General features: G+C 26.7%; 1 protein-coding gene across 3 annotated transcripts in view; it reads right to left on the bottom strand.

Annotated features, from left to right (window-relative positions):
* The window catches only part of Nhe3 (Na[+]/H[+] hydrogen exchanger 3), a 58,750-nt gene extending 43,236 nt beyond the window's left edge, over positions 1–15,514 (bottom strand). For all 3 annotated transcript variants that reach the window (XM_043046637.3, XM_071184396.2, XM_087153708.1), the window contains exons 1-7: positions 15,043–15,514; positions 9,942–10,174; positions 5,485–5,562; positions 5,292–5,368; positions 4,097–4,194; positions 2,822–2,927; positions 747–891 (exon numbers count right to left, since the gene is read on the bottom strand). In XM_043046637.3, coding sequence (XP_042902571.1) covers positions 747–891; positions 2,822–2,927; positions 4,097–4,194; positions 5,292–5,368; positions 5,485–5,562; positions 9,942–10,174; positions 15,043–15,289 — 984 coding nt within the window. In that variant the 5' untranslated portion in view covers positions 15,290–15,514. The remainder of the gene's footprint in view (positions 1–746; positions 892–2,821; positions 2,928–4,096; positions 4,195–5,291; positions 5,369–5,484; positions 5,563–9,941; positions 10,175–15,042) is intronic.
* Between the last annotated feature and the right edge of the window lie 8,509 nt (positions 15,515–24,023).

Raw genomic sequence — 24,023 nt, 5'->3', positions numbered from 1 at the left:
AGGATATGCATTTATTAAAAATTGCCCCCTGCATTTCTCATTTAATTTTTCAATTCAAAATAAAATAACGAATTTCAAGAATAAAAAAAAATTCTAATTTTATTTTTAAAAAAACCGTAATTCAGCATATTTTCAACATGTGCATACTCCAAAAACAAATTCAGGACAATACTAGAAGTCGCTTCAGACCTGTAAATACCTGACGCAAAACCTAATTAAAATGCTAAATTACACACAATCACACTAAATATTTTCCAAATAATTAGTTATTTTTCTTCTGTTAGAATATTCACTATTGCTAAAGAAAATTATTTATTGACTCATGGTTTCATGAAAAATAAATAAATCATTTAGGGACCTATAACCAAAAAAATTGAGAACCATTGCCTTAAGCTACACTAATATGTTTGACACTAAATGAAAATATAAAAATAAGCATATTTTTAATTCATTGTCTATGAGTTGAACGATTAACTACAGAGTACCACTGATTTAGGTTCAATTACTTAGCATTAAGATATAAGGTTAAATATCAGTTCAAATCATCCAGGATTTTGAATTACGTGAGGTGAAATAAGCAGAGTTGTATTGTATTAAAATATAATAAATATTGCATAATTTTTTTTCTCCATATCATGCAATATTTTTTGAAGAAGGATTTTGCCTTAAAATCACATCCATAATTATACTTAAATTCCGAAATGGCAATAAGTTTTACAATTGAACTGAAATTAAATAAAGGATATAGCAGCGGTGAGACATCCAGTGCCAGAACCAATTAAAAATGAGCAGATGAAAATGTACACAAAATTTCCTACAGATTTAAATGCGGCTGAAGATTGGAAACTATCATCTCCCTTTCCATACATTTCAGCATAGTTGTTGATTGATCTACAGAAAAAAATCCATTAATTTAAAATTCATTAGTTTGTGAATAGAATAATGGTGAAAAAGCTTTGAAATCAAACCATCCATCTAGTTTATTTGATGCAAAATTTTTACTTTCCTTATTTGGTCTGTTTTGCAATTAAAATAAATATAAAATAAAATGGAAGAAAGATATCTGGTAAATGAAAAGCAATTTAAAGAAAGCATAAATCTTCCTTTCCTTTATGATCTTTAAATACCTAACTTGGCCACAAGCAAGCATGCCATGACAGTTTCAGTGATTTTGAAAGACTTTCAAACAAAGGTCCACAGCACCTAAGATTTTCCAATATAGCATTTGTTTTTGTTTTTTTGTTTTTTTCATTTCAGTTTTGGAAAGAAAACTATACTTAGGGCAGTAATGTTTTAAACTCTAAAATATGTTTTCCAAATTACAAATTAAACTACAGCAAAAACTACAATTTAATAGAGTTATTGTATTAATAAAAGTATGCATTAAATTAAAAGTTATTTTTTCAGTAATTTAATTTTAGTTGTTTCAAAATATCATTACCTATTGAATTCTCAAATGGAATAATTTCTTACTACTTAGACCAATCTGGAGATTTAATATGTTGCAAGTTGGTTTAGTATTTTTTAATAAAAACTTTATTTTAATTAAAGTGTTTCACTAATTTTGAAAGCAACACAAGTTTAAAAAATAGTGATTTTTGAATGCTCTTTAGTTCCGCATTTTTAAAATTTTGGGATCATTAAATTGAAAATTAAAAGCAATTAACCACCATGATACAAGATTTTTTATCTTAAAAAAATAGTAAACAAATAAGTGTATGACCTCTAATTCACTCCTACAAAATTTCACTAACGGAGAATACACCATAAAAAATAAATTTGTTTTGTTTCGTATATTTACTTAATGTGTTCTATTTTCATTTCAATTTTTTTAGTGCGTCTCACACTATTGTACTGATATTTTTGCCTTGGCTACATTAATACAATATTAAAAAGCACTCCGTTTTGCGGATATAATCCTGTGAGCTGATGACGAGATATCTTTTCAATATTTCATTTTTCTGGTTTTTATATATTTTTTAAATTTTATTTTAATAATTTCTCTTCTCTTTTCATTAATATGTATTATTTTCCATTTTTCTCTATATTTTAAACAAATTTTATGTTCAAAAAATAGTAAACAAATATGAGTATGACCTCTAATTCATTCCTATATATATATATATACATATATATATAAATATATATATATATATATATATACATATACATATTCCTATATATATATATACATATACATATTCCTATATATATATACATATACATATTCCTATATATATATACATATACATATTCCTATATATATATACATATACATATTCCAATATATATATACATATACATATTCCTATATATATATACATATACATATTCCTATATATATATATACATATAGAATATAAATAATATTCTTAATCATGAGAAAATTTCTGAATCAACAAATTGGATAAAATACTTCGACAATTTACAATTTTGTAATTGTTAATTCGGAATCATAATAACTCCCCTCCCCCCCCCCCAAGTATGCCAAAAGTATTCAAAGATAAGAATTTCTAATATTTAACTTATTTTTGCAAATCAACATTTATTCTGATGTTAAAAGTTCCAAAAATAAGTAATTTATTTAATAAATCTCACGATTTTTTAACATAAAATTCACTTTAAAAAATTTACTATAACAATACTAGTTTACAAACAATTTCTTTTTCTTCAATTTAATACAATTATTTATCACAAAGAGAAAAAGAAAATGGTTGAAATATTCTCACAAAAAAATCTCACTCTTAACAAACTTTCAACTTTGCTAATTAAAATCAAAGTATTTAAAATACTACAGAATTAACAAAAAACAATTTCTTACCCAGCCAAAACTATAGCTATAGCATCATTCAGAATACTTTCCCCGAAAACCAAAGCATATAGATTAACATCAACATGAAGGTCATGGAAAATAGCTAAAACTGTCACTGTTAAAGTAATAAAAAAAAAAGATTTTTAGGTTTTAATATTACAATCAAATTATAAAACTTCTTACAAAATTATTAGACTGGGTAATTTTATTCAATTTGTAACTATGCAATAAAATGAAAGGAGAAAAAAAAACTTTTAAAATTTTAATATTGAAACTCAACTTTTTTAGCAAGTATTTATTATGCCATTCTTAAAATAAGTAAAGTATAAGTGCTAAAATATCAGTTTCATTTATTTTAAAGAAAAAACAAGCCTCTCTTTTTAACACCACATATTTGAATACAATTATACACCTCAACAGTTATGCTAGGTTATGTTAGTTTAGTTTATTACATATTAGTTTAGTTAACAGTTATGCCTTAATTTATCTAGGTTAACTTAGGCTCTATAGTTATGCTAGGTTAGGATAACTAAAGGGAGATAGAAAAATTAAGATATCACAAAAAAGGGGGCACAGCCTGCGTTTAGAAAATTACAAACAAATAGCAGAATAACAAACTTTAAAGTACCCTTTTCATTATTGAATTCAATTATGAAAAAGCTAAAATGTATAATTATTATGCAACTTTAGTATGGTGTGAAATTACAATTTGGTACTAGAATGGTAAAATAAATTGGTAGCACTACATAAGTACAACTGCTCAAAAATTATATTGCCTGGCATGCATAGGTCATGTAAACATTTGAATCAGACGTGTCTTACCATATCCTTACATCTCTGCACAAGCAATTACATATTCAATCAAAAATATTGATTAACTTCAAACTTAAACAGATTACATTTCACAAGACCTAAAGGTTACTACATCTATGTTGAGGGGCAAGCAATTTCCAATAACTTCTGAGGTAAAAAAATGATAATTTGTTGAATTCATACTTAAAAAGATTGATATAGGTATAACATATTTATTGTCATTTTTTTGATAGATAAATTATAGGTACATTAACGTATTTTTATTAATATGCATTTGAAAAAGATGTATGAGTATGTAAAAGTTCAATTTGGTCAAGTATACTAACATGCGCTGCAAGGCATGTAAACATTTTGAGATCTTTTAAATCATGCTAGGTTTAATTTTAATTTGTTTTATCAGAATTCATAGCTTAACAATAACATAAAAGTAATTTAAAATACAAAAACTTCGTAATAAAACAAAGAACATACCAGGGTCAGTTGCAGAAATCATTGCCCCAAAGTACAGACACTCATTGAATGAAAATGTAATGCTAGGCATCAATTGAAGAAATGCAAACATTATTCCCCTGAAAAGAGGATGAAAAAATATGTGCAAACATAACAACACAGAATCTAAAAGAGCATTTAGCAACATTGATAGAATTGATTTTTTAGAAATGGCTATACAAATGAGGAAATATTTTTTAAATAAAAATCAGTCAATAACTCGTAAAAAAATAATGAACAGATTAACAAAGTGATAAACCTGAACTAAATTATAAAATAATGTTTTAACTCTAGTATGTAATACAGTATAACATAGAAAAAGAAAACTTGAATAACATGGTAGGGTCATTGGGAGAGGTTAATCTTTAATCAACTTAAAAATATATAAAAGTCTTTTATGACAAGTGATCAAAAGCACAAACAAATAAACAAAAAAATTTATGTTATGCTAGATTGATTATTTATTCAAGAAATAAAGTGTGTATTTCCGTGCCAAGTCTTCAAAAGTATTTTGAAAAATAATAAATTCACTTTAACTTAATTATGGGAATTATAATGAAATGAATTAAATGAAATATAAAAAAAGCAATCATGTTAATATAATCAGAAGGAATAAGAAGCAAAATAAACAACAAAATATAAATTTTAAAAAAAATTGATATTTAATACAATGAAAAAGTTAAAATAATTTATCTCAAAATAAAAATACATTCAAATTACACAAAATATGGCACTAAATATAAGCTTAATTACCTAGACTTCAAATTTTGAATTTATCCATTTATCTTTTAAGTTATAACAAGCTAAAAGCAATACAAAACATAAATTCAAAAAATCTCTATCTATATTTAAAATTTAGAGTAATACAATTATATTACATTAAATAACAAATATTAGACATTAAATTTATTATTATTACCAAAACATAAACTAATTATTAATTATTTATAATCACAATTATTATTGAATAAGATGCTTGATAGCTAAAAAGTCAAAGTATATATTTTAATAACAACATAATAGCTCAAGTAATCTGTCTTTTAAAATTTAGTCAGATGAAGTAAAAGCAATCATTTCAAAAAAATAAAGCATGGAGTACAAGAAGAATTTAACATCAAAAAAGACCAAACAAAATTTAAAAGCAGAATGAAAATAGGTTAGTTAAAAATTATCTTACCCAACCATAAAACAGGATATTGTAGTGCCTAAAAAGGCATAAGTAAAAATAGTGCCCAAATTTCTGAAGAAAAATTTCTGAAACGTAAGAAAATATACATACATATATAAACATTTGAATTTTTATTTACAATAAAAGAAAAAATTAATCATTTTATAAATTAGGAAGAAAAAATATTTTTAAAAAAACTTACACGTTTTAAACTATATCCTGCATTAAATATGATCGGAGGTAGAATTATATTAAAAAATATTTCTGGATCAAAAGTTGCCTGAAATAAAGAAGAAACATTAAAATTTATTATTTTTTATTTAAAAAATAACTAAATGAATGCATTATTCATATTCAACATTCTTAAAACAAACTTTTATTCCCTTTTATATCATTTTTCTCAATAAAAAATACATTTGATACACATATAAAAATAAAAGGCAAGGAAAAAAAATTATTAATGCTGCACAATTGTCTTTTGTTGAACTCAAATGTTAAAACTTTTCAATAACATGAAATGTCACTATAAAATTCATTTACACTATAGTGTCTGTTACTTGCCTTCAGTTAGTTTTAAATTAAGCAAATAAAATTTTTAGCAACTACAATAAGAAATTTTTTTATAACACCATTCATATTAAATATCAGCATATTTTAAAATTTCATGATCAACGATTTCTGAAATGATGTCATCTATATTTATGCAAACTTAGTACCAAACATTAGTGAACCATTATTATCACATAACTTTTGATGAATATGTTTATTTCAAATGTTTAATTTACCATATTTTCCTAAGTCAAACTTCATTTTTAACTTCAATATAGTGACATTTAGATGCCTAATTCCCATTGGAACAACAACAACAAAAATTATACCCAACAGCAAAATTCTAACCCAAAGATAAAACTAAAATTAAATTTTTGAAAACAGAAAGAACTACCTTTTATTTTAGAGCATAATTTATCAATGAAATAAAGAATTTTCTAAAATATATAGTAATTTTGTTCTTTCATTCTCAAATAATGATGTTAGGACTTATGTTCTGATCTTGTTCTGAAAATTTTAATTCTGTTTTCAAAAACGGTTTAATTCTAGAAGAGACATGGAAAAATACTGATGCCAACATAATAGAAATGTGGTATTTCCAATTAATTGGATGGTATCCGAAATGACATGAAAGGGAACTCAGGATCCTGTGTAATAAGTATGCTATAAAAAGTTTAATTATTATTTTATAAAAGTTTTGATTATGTAATATTAGTGTCACTTTTACGTTCATATTAATCGTATACATTAGGTGAAGGGTTAAATTTAAAAGAAAAAAAATTTCGTTACTGTTTAAGTCGATTTCCCTAACTTACAGTACAATTTAAGGACTCAAGAGGCTGACTTATATTAGGGATGTAACGAATATTCTGCCTCTATTCGGTATTTGGCCCTTTTGCCGAATATTTGGCCAAATGTACACCAGAGTATTATTTGGAATATTATTTTTCCACAAAGTTTTTAGAGGGCAAAATTCATAATAGATTTAATAAAGAATAGTCTAAAATCATCTCATAAAATCATTTTTTTACCATACATTATTAGAAATCAGGGTTGGGTTTTTGACGTCAAAAAGTGGTTTTTGACATGACAAGGGTATAATACTGGTTTAAACCGTCAAAAACCCGTCAAAAATGTCAAAAACTGAAGTTTGCCAAGAAAATATATAAACTTCAAAACTACCAACAGTTGCCATGCATTATATTGAAATTTAATTATACTATAGGTAATCAGCAGGTTTTAAAATATTTTTTAATTAAAATTAAGGTAAAATAACAGATTTAAAATCTCAGAAATTTATATTCAAATGCATGTGCACAAAATATTGCACAAAAATTGTTGAAATATTTATATTTAAAAAATATATATATATATTTTTTTTTGATACTTAAGAAAATTGAAAGTTTATTACTATGCATTTTTGACATGTAAGGAACTTATAACTAATATTTATAAGGAACTTACAAGTTATGTTGTATAAATACAAAATTGATACAAGTGTATAAAAAAAAATTTTTAATGTTTTACCGAATATCTTTATTATCCAGTATGTTAATTTGAATTTAAAAGTAGTTATATTTATGAATAATGATAAATATAATTCATATTGTTTATTATATTTATTTATAATTATTACACTTATCATTTTAAAAAAATTTTTATCTCTTAATTTTTTTCTCTCCACTTGTATTAAGAATACAAATAATGCATATCTTGAAAGCAAGAAGTAATTATTCAACAGCTGAATATTTAGATATTCAACAAAACTATATAGTATTCAGCAAAATGAAATTCACAAGTATTTGGATAAACTAAATTTTCAGCATAGTAAATGAATAGGCTGAATATACTGTAAATCGACACTAACTACTCTGTGTATTTAACAGAAAGCACTTAAATTTGTATTGTCTTACGTTAAAAAGATTATTAAGAAGATTTAAAAGAATATTAAAAAGATTTTTCTTTAAAAGAAGATGTCTAATGTACAAAACTGCTAATGTTTATCTTTAAAAATGTCTAATTTTTAGTATAATCTATACTATACACTAAATTTGGTTATAAATAAATTTCTTAATAATATCACTGCAAATTTTCAATAACACATGAAAATGAATACATAATATTACAAAAGATGTAAGTTTTCAAAAGTACAAGATTTTGGTTACTATTCAAAATATAAGTGTTTCTTCAAAATTTTAAATTATTTTTTCTAGAACATTTAGAAACACTATCCTTTATAAAAAATATATAAATTTTATGTATTAATTAAATTTCACATATGAATATAGGTTTTTGACATTTTCGACATTTTTGACAGTGAGGTTTTTGACGTGACGGTTTAAACTATGGTTTAAACTGTCAAAAACTGTCACATGTCAAAAACCTGCCAACCCTGTTAGAAATACATAATTAGAAAAATATGTTTTTATACATATTTGTTAAGTTCTAAAACTTGTTAACTTATGTTCTGAAAGACACTTGGAAAAGCGGAATTTGAAGAATTGAAACTAGATTAATTGACACTGAACCATGAGTTTTATAATGCTGATTTTTTTTTTTTTTAATTATATGCAGGCATTTTTAACACTTAATGTTTTAAAAATTGAGAACATTTACTTTTGTTTAATTTTTGCTTGTTTTTCAGTTTAAACTAAAGCAAAGCATGTTAATGGAATGTTTCGAATACACTTTATTTTTTTTTCCTGTCGCTTTTTTCTTGTACAGTAAGACAGATAACTAGTAACATGGAAAACTGTGATTCTCAGTGTTAAAGTTATATTTCAGAACTAAGAAAAAAAAAATCTGTTTCTCTTTAGATTTTTTTTTTAACTTTTCCTTTTATCAGCTCTTTTATTATAACAGCATTTTCTAAGGACCATTTCTAACGAACGTTTTTCTTTTATGGTCACTTTTTTCGAAAAATACAGCAATGTGAAAATTTTTAGTGTTAAATCATTTGTTAAAAAAATTAAGAACGATTGTTTTAGTTTTTAGCTAGCTTTTTTTTTTTCTTCAAGAAAACTTATGGTTTTATGGACATTTTTATTATGATGCAGAAAATAAGAGGGTTTCTATTATAGACTTAAATCTTTATTTTTTCATGAAAATACAGTAAATGAAAAATTGAAATGCTTAGCTTTAAAATTTTCTTTCAAAATTAAGATCGATTTTTATTTTTTCTGTTTTGCTTTTGTATATAGTCTTTATTTTTATAGGCATTTTAAAAGCGTTTCTGATAGACAGTACCTCTTTTAATGTCTTATGGATATTTTTTTTCTCCGGAAAATACATACTTTTAACACTAAAGCTTTGTTTCATTTGAAGAATTAAGATTTTTTTTTTTCTATTTCCTTTTTTTTCAATTTTATAACTTTGATTTATTTTTTCAATAGCTATCAGTCATGTTTTTTAAATATTTCTAACTACCTTAATATCTGATTATCTTTATTATCTTAAACATTCATATTTAAATATTTTTTTTCCTTTACTCAATACCAATAGTATTGCTAAGTTTTGATTATTTTTCTATTACTAAACTCATTTCTGTATAAAAAATCATATTTATTAATGATTTTTTATTTTTAAAAAAACGTTACTTGGCTGTAATAGTGATTTGGGCGATCACCAAATATTCGACCTAATCACCATTAGTTATATCCCAAACTTATACTTCGAAAAATATGGTAAGCTAAAAAATTTAGAAAGAATTTTTTTAAAAAACGTTTTTAACATGAGAATTTCAAATTTGGCATAGTTAGATTTATTTCATTTCAATATTAACCTTTAAGAGTGATATCTATAACAAATGCTCCCTGTTTTTCAGAATTATTTTTCCTTATGATAAAATTAAATTTTTTATTCTTTTAAAATAATTTTATTACCTTCCTTTGAATATGTTGAGAATATTAATAATAATTTATTACAAAACCATTTTTTTATACATAAAAGCTACTCCAATATTTAATTTATGTCTTTCTGATATATAGAACAGTTTTTCAATGTCAACAAGGTTGGTTTTTCCAACAAAAATAAATGGATTAAATAAGTTTGAATAAAAATCACATTTTTATCAATCCAAAATACAAATTTAAATTTACATAAAATTCTCACCTTTTGATCCAATTTTTTATTTTCGACATCTGTGATTTCACCTCTGAAAGAGTAAGCATAAGTCTTATTCTTCACATCTTGAGTAGCTGTTTGCCTTACTACAGCCATTTGAAAAAATATATTATCTGGGGGCATGGTTAAGTTATGCCCATAACCCCTAGCAGGTGTTGTGTAGATGTGATTAACTTCGTAATCTTGACCACCATACCTGATAATGGCACCAACAATCAATCCTAAAATAATAATTATAATATTCATTTGCAATTTATTCACACATACCCTACCCTAAGTAAATCCTACCCTCATTTAAATAATAATTTAAAACAAATATATATTTACGTCAAGTAAAAAATTTTTAAATTCTAATTAGGAAATAGCAATCATCATTTTGCAACCTCATCAATTCATTTTATATGAATGAGAAAATCAATATAAATAGCATGCAAAATTGCAATTAAGTATCAAAATATATAAATTAGGGGTGCACCTTTTGGAATAAGGGCCATTTGCACATCAGTTAGATTAATGAAGGGCTGCACCTATATTTAGTCATGTTAGTGGCAAATATGATAATTTTAATGTGTTGTAACCATAAAAGTGTGCATAAAAATTGCAACATTAGTGTTGTAAGCACTAAATACTTTTATTAGTAAACTTAAATAACATATTTGCAGAAAATAAAATATTTTTAATTATTTGAATTTATTTAAAACTAAAAAAAACTGATACTTTTTTCAAAAAAACTTTTTCCATTTTTCACAATAATTAATTTATCAAATATATATATACATAAATATTGGTTGCTGCTGCTGTAGTTAATTTGCGTCGCACTAGAGCTGCACAATGGGCTATTGGTGACGGTCTGAGAAACTTCCCTGAGGATGATCCGAAGACAAGCCATCACAATTTTGATCCTCTGCAGAGGGGATGGCACCCCTGCTTCGGTAGCCCAACGACCTGCAATCGAAGTCCAGCACTTTACGGTAGAACAGTTTAACGAGGACCAATACCGCACACCCTCGGTCCCTACGCAGACTGATCCAAGTGGTCACCCACCCGCACACTGACCGCAGCCAGTGATGCTGGACTTCGGTAATCTGCTGGGAACCGTGTCTTAACAATCAGTCCACTGCGGGACGTATAAAAAGTGCAGCATTAGTGTTGTAAGCACTAAATACTTTTATTAGTAAACTTAAATAACATATTTGCAGAAAATGAAATATTTTTAATCATTTGAATTTATTTAAAACTAAAAAAAAACTGATACTTTCTTTTAAAAAAAACTTTTTCCATTTTTCACAATAATTAATTTAGCAAATATATATATATATATATATATATATATATATATATATATATATATATATATATATATATATATATATATATATATATATATATATATATATACACATAAATATTGGGGAGGGGGATATAAATTCAAACCAAAGAGAAGCTTATAGAATGAAAGTGCAAAAAATATATGCATTTTATAGAGTAATATAAATTTGAATAAAATATTGTAATTAAAGAAAATTCACAATGTTTAAACAAAAACTAAATTAAAAAGAAATGTTTTTATTGTGTTCAGAAGCTCCCGCGGTCTGCACGTCAACGGTCAATGGGACACAGGTTGTGCCCCCCTAATGTAAACCATTTGAAACTCAATTGCATCTCTTTTTAAGAAATATTTCTCAATCGAAATATATTATTCATACAAAAATTAAATATTGTAATTTATATAAAGAAAAAAACTCTCATTAATTTTTCAGCAAAAAAAAAAATAATAAAAACTTAATAAAATTCCAATTTTTTTTTAAAAGACAAGTAATGTTTAATTTCAAAAAATATATTTATTTTTTTTATTTTAAAATATTATGAGTATTTTGAAAATTGTTTCATATGAGTGTTTCACTTAAGTGTGTTCTTTTAGTGTTTTAATAACATTAGAACAGCATTTTTTTTAAATGTATAAATTGGAGAAGAAAAAAAATTTCATTTAACATTTTTTGGAAAAAACTTGCAGAAGAACTTAGATATGAATTCAAATAAAAATTTATTGACACTTTAATTTATGAGATTTAAGATAAGAAATAAAATACTTACAACTTATCAACACATGTTACAGATAGATACAAGACAAAGTTTTATATTATCATTTATTATCAATGATCATAAAATAAATAGCTATTCTTTTTCATATCTATTAATAAACAATTCAATATTATCATTAGATATCGAAATTATTATCGGTGTTAACAGTGCAAAAGAATAACACTCTTGTATCAGTTTATAAATACTTACAATTTGATTATTAGTTAAAGTTGAAAAAACTGCCTTAATAGTCATGACTGGATTATAGTATCTTAAATTACACATTTAAAATATGTTTTTTTACTTAAAGCTTTATGTATCTAATTTAATTTAAATCATTGATTATAAATAATGGAATGCTTTCATCAATGCTTATAAAATATAAACATACAATAGTTAAATAGCTCACAATCATAATTAAAAATAAACTTTGAATGGAAAAATAATATTTTCTTAACCTGTTTTAATTCTATTTCCAGATAAATTTGAAAGCTTTAAAAAAAAACAATTTCAGCTAAGTTGCTTAACTTTGTGCAAAAACATTTTGAAAGTTATATACATAATTGTTATTTTTGCAATTTTAAGTTAAAATATATTTGAAAATCACTAAGTATGGAAAACTTTAGCCTTATTTGAAAATCAAAGGCATTCACATTTGTTTTTATTTAATGATCTGGCCGATGAACTGGCCAAGGAGGAGGCTAATGATCCTATAGATAGTAGTGGCCTTCTAACTTACAATGAAATCTATGCAAAAGTTAAGACCGACAATAACAGGACTTGGAGGATTTCACCTAGTCATGATTGGTATCAACAAAATAGTCCTGGAGCTGCCCTGGAGCTAAAAGGTGATAGGAAACTACAGACAGCTATCACAAGACTAATCAGTGGTCATACCCATGGAATAATATTTGTTCAGGGTCAAAAGACTTTCCCTGTATTGCTAAAATGTAATGTGCACCAGGCTACACCTGATTATTTGTTGTCCTGTATGGGGCTAGAGAAGAATTTTATCTAGGAGAATCTGGTGATGGTATATGATTTTCTGTTGGTGAACGGTCTTCTAGATTTGGTCTAGCCTTGTTCTGGGCCAAGTGGAATATGTAACAACACATTTGTTTTTAACAAATTTTGAAGAATTATATATATATATATATATATATATATATATGTGTGTGATGTTGATGTTATAGTAGCCATGGTCAAGTGTTCAGGAATGCAGGAAAATAGCTGGATAGAAACAAACTTTATTTAAGTCATTTTTGAGTTTGCAAATCTTCATATCATGTTCCAGAATCTGCGTGATTGAGTTTTTATCTAAGGGAAAGTAGCACAAGTTTGTCCCTCTATTGTGTTAGATCTCAGGGAAAAACAAAAACAAATTACAATTAGTCCATTAAATATGTTGAGGGAATAAAATATTTCTCACAGTTCGAATTAAGGGAAAATCCAAAATGTTAATTTATACATACCGAAACCAAAAATATAATAAGAAAAGAGGAAGTGAATAATTAATTGTAAGAAAGTGCTTAATGTTGAATAATAATTTAAGAAGGAGAATTTAGATAAAGAAATTACCTAAAAAGATTACTTGAAGATTTTTATGTTACACTCACATACAGATATATACGCGATTCCAGTTTGAAAAAATATCATCCATTGTTTTTAAATAATAATTACACACTGGTAAAATAGTCTGTGTTTATAACTTTAATTTGAATTACGACTTTAAATATTTACTTTGTTAGCATTATTCTCAGCTGGTTAAATTTTTATAAGTATCTTATCTGGGGGAGGGGTAAAAATAAATTTTTTAAGTGATTTTAAAACTTTTTTATTTTAAATAAATGCCTCTCTTTTACAAAAAAAATGCATCTTTACACGTTAATTTTCTACTAATTTTCAGATTAAATTATGGAAAAAAGCTTTCAAGTTGTTTATCAATTAATCATTTTTTGCTAGTTTACTTTCTTTGAAAAAAGAAATATGCACAAAGATTGCCTTTTAGCATGTGTTTAATTAATTTCATAAACTACAAATTTTTCTCTTATTTTGATAATGATTGAAATATACACATAAGATAGCATGTCAAAAATTGTTGAGCAAAAAATTCAGTTATTACATAATATTACACATTTTGATTAATATTTATGATGTTAAGTGAGTGAAATAATGACTAATAACAACACAAATGTTTTGTTACTTACTGTAGTGTAGCTATCACTGCAAAAATATAATTTTAATTCAGTAGTTAATAAGACATGTTAACTTGATTCTATGGTGGGGTACCTTTTCATAGATGAAGGTTGACATTGTCGATTACTCCTTGCCCCATTGTTACCTTACTGTCTATATCTCAAATAGGTATTACATATTTGATTCTAACCTTAAAATTAAGTCTCATTAAAAAAAATGATTTTATCTTAAGAATTAATAATTGAAAATAAAGTGAAGAAAAAAAAGGAAAGAAGAAAACTAGAAGGGGGAAAAAAGCTGACTAGAAAAATTGTTTCTGCAAATTATGAATCACAAATTTTTTCTTAAAATGAATGTTTTCATGTTTTCCTAACTTTATTTATATGTTTTTATACAGCATTATCTTTTTATTTTCATTAAGGATATTATTTCCAAAAATATATTTTGGTTCCAACCATTAGTTGAATAACCAAGCAAAACTTATTTCATTATCGTTAAATTTTTTTCAATACGTACTAAATATTTTTTTATTGCAAGTAAAGAAAGACGAATACGAACAATTCAGTAGCGAATTATTAAGAGTTACTGTTTAAGAACTAAATTTCTTTCGAAAATAAATCAGCAATACTTCTATCGAAATATTTTAAGGTAAAATAAACTACAAGGCTTGCAACAAAAAATGACAGATGTCAACATCATAACCAATACGGTTCATAATAAAAATTATTTTAATCAACAAATAACCCAACAAAATAGATGGAAAATATCACAAATTTAGACAGTGATCAATTGCAATTGTCATACAACTCACCATAAATTATTGCAAGGCCAGTTTCGTGCAAAAATCTTGCACGGCGCCTTTTAAAAAACCATATAGTGCATACAGTAAGAATAAGTAAAATTACATAAACTAATATATTTAAACAGTCAATTTGATGAATTCGTTTAGCATTTTCATCAAGTTTTATGTCATAAGGTACGCTCGCACTACATTCATGCACTAATAATAAAGTTGCAGTCGTTAAAAAGAAAACAATACTATTTCTTTGACGGCGCATATCTCAAACAAGCGGCCACAAACCGGCGCGAATCACTTCACACGCGGTATCATACACAATAGATATTGTTCGTTCGCCGATCCGACTAGCAAAACAAAAGTTTTCAATTAAGTAAGCAAGATCAAGTGATTATTATTCACACGAACGCCCATAAACATTAGAAAGATCTACAACGAAATTACGAAACAGATTCGGCAGGTAAACATCACGAAAATTCGATTGCCATTCAGAGTTTTTAAATAGAGAAAAATATGAGAGACCGTGGTTGCCAAGAGGTTTTTCAAACCAACCAAAGAACGAAAACCGAGCTCTCAAAATGCTGTAATTTTCATTTGGGAATTTTCGTTTACATTTCATTGAAAAGTGTTTGCTGTTTCTAACATTCTCATTTGGTCTAAGTAACTCAGTTATTAACTGAAAATTGAGAAAATAGCATTTCAAAGTAGAACCAAGATCCAATTTTGAAGCGGCGGACTTTCGAAATTTTTTCATTCTTATTAAGAATTTCAGTATTATTTTAACAGCACTTTTAATGAACTCAGTGTAGCTTCCAACTATGTTCAAAAATAAATAATAGAAAATGGCATAGATGACCAAACAGAGAAAGATCGGGTTCCTGATCGAAAATAAGAGAAGCTTTTTTATTCAAACACAAATTAAAGTCAGTCACTTCTCATTTTTACTTTATTATTTCAATACAGTAGAGGAATAATTTTTAATAATTTTATAATATCTTAATTTAGATTCGTGAGATTAAAAAACAGTAATTTTATTTCAGATTTTAAAATCATAATCTGAAAAGTTATAGTAAATTTCAGTACTTTCACAAAACGTCACGTTAGTCATTTAAAATAATAAATTAATAAATATGTTTTAAATAAAAAATTTTGCCAACATTTTGAATTCCTTAATTTAAATATAAAAAAAATTTAAACAAAGTAAATAATAATAATTTGTACATTTAAGCTGATAAAAGGTTTAAGCGATGTATTTTAAAAACCAGTTTCCATGTTATTGCACTTTCCTACTCAAAGATATTTTTAACATGCTTAAGAATTTTTGCCAAAGAGATTACTTTTTTAATCATCATAAATGAGGAAAATTAAACTCCGACATTTTTTAATAATTTCAAAAACATATTTCATGCTTTAATTATTTTAAGTAAATTATTATTGGGCGCAATTTTTTAAAAAATTTATTACGAGATGTTTTTTTTTTTTTTTTTTCTTTCTTAATAATTGCCAAATGGAAATAAAAATTTTGTGCTTATATAACGTTAACATTTACATGTCAAAACAAAATAACGATCACTTTTAGTTCGCACTTTTGAATTTGAACTATTATTAAATCAAAAACATAATAAGATCAAAGGATGTTATTAATTATTAAAGTCTTGTATAGAGTAAAGAAGCTATAAAAAGAATAATTTACAGGCAATTATTAAGATTTGTTTTTACTTGTTCATTAAATAATTGATTATGTAATTTTTTCCCCTCTAAAAGAATGCTTCAATAACAATCCGAAAATTTTGCAAATAATTTTTTATAAATACTACGTTTTTATAAATTGGTGTCAGTGAGGCTGGAATCTTGTAATCGCAATTTGACTACTTTCCAACTTGCTAGAGCACTCACATATTTATTGGGACTGCGCGTCGAATGACAAAGAAAGTTTTAATCTCTTCCTAACCTTTACAATCAGCCAATTTTTGACATGATAACGAGCTCAAATTTCAATTGGAGCTCAATGCCAGATGATATTACAGGTCACAATTATTTTCTGAATGCTGCACGTAAAATTTATCGCAATTTTATCGTCAATCAACATTTTTGCTACTCGATCTTCTACGTAAACAAACTAAAAGAAGAAGAAAAAAATAATGAAATATAAATCAATAAAAACGGGAAAACTACGATTTTCATGAGCACTAAAGAAGGTAATAGCTATGATAAACAAGCTACAGATATCGGGCATGCTGTATGCTTTTTCTAAAGCAGTTCATTATGCTGATTTCAAATCTGAAAAACATTTTGCTCAAACACATCAGGTTTTGAAATTATTGACAAAACATTTTTCATGGTACACCGCTCAATTTTCATGGAACACCGTTTATTTTTCCTGGAATACTATTTAGTTTTTATAGAATTTGCTTGTACAACAACTACACATTTTTGCCACAGACAAAACAAAACTTGTGAAACACTTTTCAATGCTATGCACTATTTTCTAGAACTACAGGAAAAAAGCTCCGAAAGAAGCCCTAGTAGAAAAAACAAAGAAGAGAAGAAAAAAAAAAACTCGTTTCTCAGGAACTATTCGACCAATTTTGTTCAAAATTCGTATTTTGCTATATTGTCGGTTATTGTTAAATAAAATACTGAAAAACAATAAATAATTATTTAAAATGATTTTTTGCATGAAATTGATTTTGGATAAACAAATTTTATAACTGTTTGTAAAAATGTTTCGATTTACTTAAAAAGTTCTCGAGATATGGCAAAAAACACAAAAGGTAAAATTAATATTAATGGGTGAAAACTTTCGACGCAGTTCTCCTGATCAACTATTGGGACGATATTTATCAGTTAGCTGCAACCCCCAATATTTTAAGGATCAGAAATCCAAACCCGTAGAAAAAAAAGCTATGTTTATTCAGAGAAAATAGTTAATTGCGTCGTAACTTAAAATATCGTGTGCACTAATTAATTAACATATCTGAAAACCTTTTAAACCATTGAATCCTAGTGCGTCAAAATCCGATCTAAGTCAAAAGTTATTCAAAGTGATTCGTTTTTGGACATTGTACATTCAGGGGCGGATCCAGAAATTTTTCCTGGGGAGGGTCATAGACTCAGATCCCCCCCCCCCATTAGTTTTTTTATAAAAAAAAAATTTAAATATTTTTTTTGAAAAAAAAATGGGGTTTTTAATGCTAGTCTTCTCATTTATTTTTTTCATAATAAGTATTCAAAATCTTTTAATAATAAATGTAATGCGTTTTTTTTAGAAACTTTGGCAAACACAATCTTAAGTTAAACCTATCGAAGCGGGCTTCAACATTATTAATGTTTACAATGAAACTATGACGAATTTCGTTTTAATCCTCTGGATTATGATTCTTAAAACAGTGTGGAACATAATTAGATGGGGAAAAAATCAACTTTCCAACCTACCTAGGTGTATATGACCCCTTAAATAATTTTCAAAATATTTTATTTCCTTTGTAAACTATTAAAAAATTTAATATTATTATTATTTTTTCAATCGGGGGAGGGGAGTCATGACCCCTATGACCCTCCCCCCTTCTGGATCCGCCACTGTGTACATTATGTATTGCCAAGGCTGAATCTATCCTCGCATGATAAGTTTCCATATAAAAAGATTTTTTAAATCCTATTATTTGAATTTGATTCTCCCAGTAATTTAATTTTTCTATAAATTTAAAAGTTTTACTGTCTTAAAAATTTTAAGCTTGCTATCTAATCTTTATGTAAAATATAAATCATTTGATTTACAGAAAAAGATTGTTATTTTTTTTATTTTATTTATTTATTTATTTATTTTATAAACTTAATTTTGAATGGGGAGGGGAGCAAGAAAACTTGACTTTAGCTCACGTAATTTTAGGTTTCTATAACTACGGTCACTTGTTAATGTATTTTGTAGGATATAAATTTTGCCTGTTTTTTTTTTTTTTTTTAATTCTTTTTGAGTGTATGACTACTTTTAAAATTGTTCATTTTTAATTTGCTTTATTTATATTCTTGATTTAGCGAGTGAATAAAAGAGGGGGGAAAAAGAAGAAGACAGGAAACGAATCTGTGAAAGGGTAACTTAGTGATTTCATGTATTGTGATAATGTATCTAGATAGACTAATCAGTAAATTAGCATAATAGCAAAACAGCGAATAGGTGCGGCGATTAAAATAAAGAAATAAAAGTGTTTATAAACCCATAATTTGTGAAATGGTAATTAACGTGAATAGCCATTTTCTTCTAGTCTTATATGATTTATTTTCTTTCTTTTTTCAGACAGAAGCTTCCAGCTCATATTATTTAGTCTCTTTTTCAAGTCAAAGAAATATCGTTTGACGTGAAGTTTCAGCTGTTCAAAATGATCAAAAACAAAATGTTATTGTGTACTGATGGGTATCTTTACGTTTGAAATGTGCAGCTAATTTCGCTCTCAACACACATTTGAAAAGTTCTCTTTTTCGTTACATCTACATTCGATAAGTAAATAAAAAAAATAATTAGATATCATCATTATCGATTGCGAAATGAGAATTACAAGGCTTTTCATCATCGTTTGGCAACATTTAAGTGACATATTTTATTAAGTATTCCAGAAACAGAATGTGTGCTGCATTTGAAGAGAATTTATTTACTTTTTATTTTATTTATTCTTAATATCTTTTATGAAAAAAACTTAGAGGTAAAATGTTTTGCTTAGATTTTATTTTTCTTTCTTCTATTAAGTTTGCAAGTATTACTTGTGACTTAAGTTTCATCAAACATTTTATATTAATTATTCGATGAGACTTATAATAATGAATATGAATAACGACTTATAATAATGAAATGAATATGGATCAGCAGGCGCTGTCTTCGGTAGAAGGTACGGAGGGATAGAGAATAACTATAGTAAGAAAATTTTATTAAGATCGTTCGGTTAATACAATCAAATGTATTATGCAGGGTGTTTTATAATGCTCTCCCTTAATAGGTATTTTTAAAATCCTTGTCAAAAATTAAATTTAAAAAAAAATTACAAATACGGGGGATTGCTGGTTAAGCAAGAAAGAAACAAAAACATTATTCTAATCTGCCGAATTATCAGAGAAATTTATATTTAATAACTTAGTCTGGAGAAATTTGTGGTTGTTTCCAATGATCGTTTTATAACTCTTCTATGCTTCTTCCGGCATTTAAATTGGTTTTGATATTTTCAGTCCCGTCTTCTTTAAGTTTCGATGCCGGTTATATTTCCTTACTCGCTTATAAAATACTACGGGTGCTGGAATGTGTGAACTTTTTGACTTTATTTTTTTACAAGGATTCTAAAAACAACATGCAGTGATTACGTAACAATCTGTATAATAAGAGTGGCCATTATAAAACACCTCATAAAATGATTCGGTAAATTCTTTCCTTAAATGTATGGAATGTTTCTTTCAATACGAGTAATCATTGCGCTCATCTTTTTATTAATCTATATTTATTTACATTATTTATTCGAACTGTCTTGAAATTATATGTTCAGAAAAAAAGTTTTTATTTTATTTTTATAACCGTCGTTGAAGAGCCGACCCAATTTTATGGGTTTACGACTACTAATGTTCAACTCTGTAACCTTGTAATTTTGAACTCAATCCAGAAGACAAGGGAACTATTGGAACGAGTATTGGGAAAAATTTGCCTTCGTGGAGGACATTTTGATGGCGCTTGCGTTACATGGAGAGGACGACCACGAGAACCTCCCACGGTTAGTCTGACGGCAAGGGGACTCTAACCCATGATCCGTCTAACACTGAGGATACTTCACATCAGCACTGTGGTCGGTGTAAGCCGGATGCGGAATTCGTATCGACTGGGATTCGAACCCGGTTCGCCTCATTGGAAGGCGAGCGCTCTATCCTCTGAGCCATTGCGGCTCAGGAAAAAGCTTTTGTTATTGTTGAAAATTACTATTTGTTGAAGATGCTGGATAAATTACAGGGAAATTTTCGTATCGTTATTTGTGGCAGAATGATCGATAAGTGTTGGCTACTTCCGGGCAACGGCCTGCTAAAACTAAATAAAAAAAAAACATTAAAAAAAAAACATCACAGAAAAGGACCAACTCGAAAAGTGTAACTCGTAGCAACCCCCGGGCAAACATCTACATGTTTTTTTTTTAATAGCAAGTTTAAAATCTATTTGGCACCTTGGCGATTGTAATTGGAGAGACAGATCACGATGCCGAAACATCCCCGAATTACCATGAGTTTAAAGATGTTTGATGATTGTGCAAAAATTCAGTTGATTGACGTATTTTCCGTTGTCCATATTTAATTCCGGAGTGATGTAGGCCAGCAATTACTTTACAAAAACCACAAACTTCTTATTAAAGAATCAAATTATCTATACATAATAATAAACGCGGCTGTGTGTGTGTGTGTGTCTGTAATCACAATATATCGCCCCAGAAGCCTCGCCCGGGCACGAAACTCGGCCCATAATTGTGTTTTGACATAATGAAGAAGTATTTTTTTTCTTTTTCAAAAATTTTGATTAGTTATTTAGTTATCAGTCATTTTGTAAGTCTATGCTTTTCGTCTGCTTTTTCGTCTTCAAAGAGCCATATTCAAAAAACTATTAAAAAATGCATATACTTTTCCCCACTCTTATAAATGTATGCTAATGCGAACCTCACAATTGAAATATTAATTTTCGACAACTTAAACCAATAATATACGAAGGAATTAATAATTTAGTTGTAAAGTTCGTATTAGTTTACATTTAAAGTGGAGAAAAGTTTAACTTCTGTATTAAAAATGTGGCAACATATTCGATACGTAAATAGAACGCTTCGCTTTGATATATTTGTCGCTGTTCATAATTGTTATAATAAGTTTTTCTTCTTCTTTCCACGCTCTATTTTTTTTTTCTTAAGCGAAGACGATAATTTTTATAGCGATATTGTAGTACTTTGTACAACTAAAAATTCTTTTCACAACACTTTAAAAATATTTACTTTATTTTCTTTATATATACAGAGAACTGTCGGCAAAGAATTCGATTCGCGATCGCAACGAACTATAGGGGGCGTTGTTGTATGAGACGCTTACCTGCGATTTCCATATGAACCGTCATTCAGTTACTCTGGAGACGTCGTTAATGTAGCGTGTAGCATTGCAACGTTCCTTCTTTAATGTGGCTTATTAAATTTAAAAAAGAAAAATGCTTGATCTTCTTTCTTGTACAACCGAAAACAAAATGGTATCTCTTTTTATTAGAGAAGGAATATCCAAAACACATCGGAAAAATATTTGTACATTAACGGAAAAAAATATGTATATTCTTATAAGAGTTAAAACCTAATGCCCGAGAAATAGTATTACTAAATTTAATGATATAACATGAAAGGCCCATTTAAACTTTACATTCTATAGTTTTAAGAATCATATTAGTTCAAAAATTAAAATGAACAAAAAGTATACATAAGCCTCATAATTTTATGAAATTTAATTTTGTAAACAACGTTTTTTGACAACAATTTTTATCAAAAAATTTCAAGTTTCAATAAAAATCATTATTTAGAAACTAAGAAACGTAAAATAAAGAATGCTGACGAAACAAAAACAAAAAAACAATTCTTTTTTGTCGCCATTTTTAGTGCTACGAATATTCGTCTTTGGGATTTGCCAAAAACAAAACAAGATGCAATTTTATTTTTTCAGGAGGGAAATATTTTACCGAAAAAACGAAAATGTACCAATTCCCACAACATAAAACTTTATCTTGGCAAACGTACGTTTTGGAAATGTTATTTCATTTGGAATCTTATTCATCAGAGTTCATATGGCGATATGATTGTTTTGAATCTATGCTAAACTCTATATCGACTCATTTTCCACCGAAATCCAATTGACTATTTTGATTTTAAATAAAGTGTTTTATTTTATGAACTGTCGCAAAAATTTTAAGTGTAGATTGGCGGCACTTAAAAACCGCCAAATCTGTAGCGGCGGTGGCGTTAATACGTCGTAAGTACCGAATTTTTATTCCATACTTTTCTGAATCATATTATTTCAAACATTGGAATATACAAGAAGTATACATAAACACATAATGTTATACCATTTAATTTTTCAAAAGTATTTTGAGAACAATTTTTATCAAGAAATTATAAACTAAAAAACGGAAAATAAAGAATTCTTAGGATAAAAAAAACGATTTTAAGAATTATTAACATTGAAATAAAAACTTTCATATTGTTTCTTTTTTTTATTATTCTTATAGTTCTTAATCAGACGTAAAAAACCATTCTGTAGAGAACCATCATCAAATGAAAAAAAAATATTTACAAGCAAATTTTTTATTGTAAAAATCATTGCACTTACCTGATTTATGATTCCCGGAGAATTCCAAAATGATAAGTTCCTTGTTTGAAAACTTTATTCTCAAATAATAGATACATAGTTTATACCTTCATTACTTTTAGATAACATACTACACAGCAAAATTTTATAATTGATATGAATTTGAATATGTAGCTAAAAACAGAATAGCTGAATTCTAGTTGAACTTATTCTTTCAAAATTAAAAAAAACTTACCAAGAAAACGATTTAAATTAATTAAGAATCAGCACAAATGGCACTATTTCAAGTAACTTGGATAATTTTTTATTGTTGTTTTCCGAATTATATGGATACAGAAATATATACTATTCTATAACGAAGAAGAATATGCTATAACTATTACAATTCTGTATGTTCTGAATTCATATTTATTCACTGGAATGACGAAAGCAATGTTGACTTCACTTTAATTCGTAATGAATTGAAGACAGAAGAAATGCATTTTACCTTAATACACACATCTTTAACAGTATCCGAAATCGGAAGTCATCAGTTGCAAGTTTGTTGATAATAGAAATTAAAAATTATTGAGGAATTTTTCTTCAAATGTTTGGCGTGTTCTGTTCCTGAAAGATTTACTAATATTCTGGAGATTTTTTTCAAGTTCTTC

The sequence above is a fragment of the Parasteatoda tepidariorum genome, chromosome 10 (assembly GCF_982258835.1).
Source record: "Parasteatoda tepidariorum strain Cologne lab strain chromosome 10, Ptep-v5.0, whole genome shotgun sequence".
Classification (NCBI taxonomy): domain Eukaryota; kingdom Metazoa; phylum Arthropoda; class Arachnida; order Araneae; family Theridiidae; genus Parasteatoda; species Parasteatoda tepidariorum.
The sequence above is the reverse complement of the archived record's forward strand: the minus strand, read 5'-3'. Positions and strand labels throughout refer to the sequence as shown.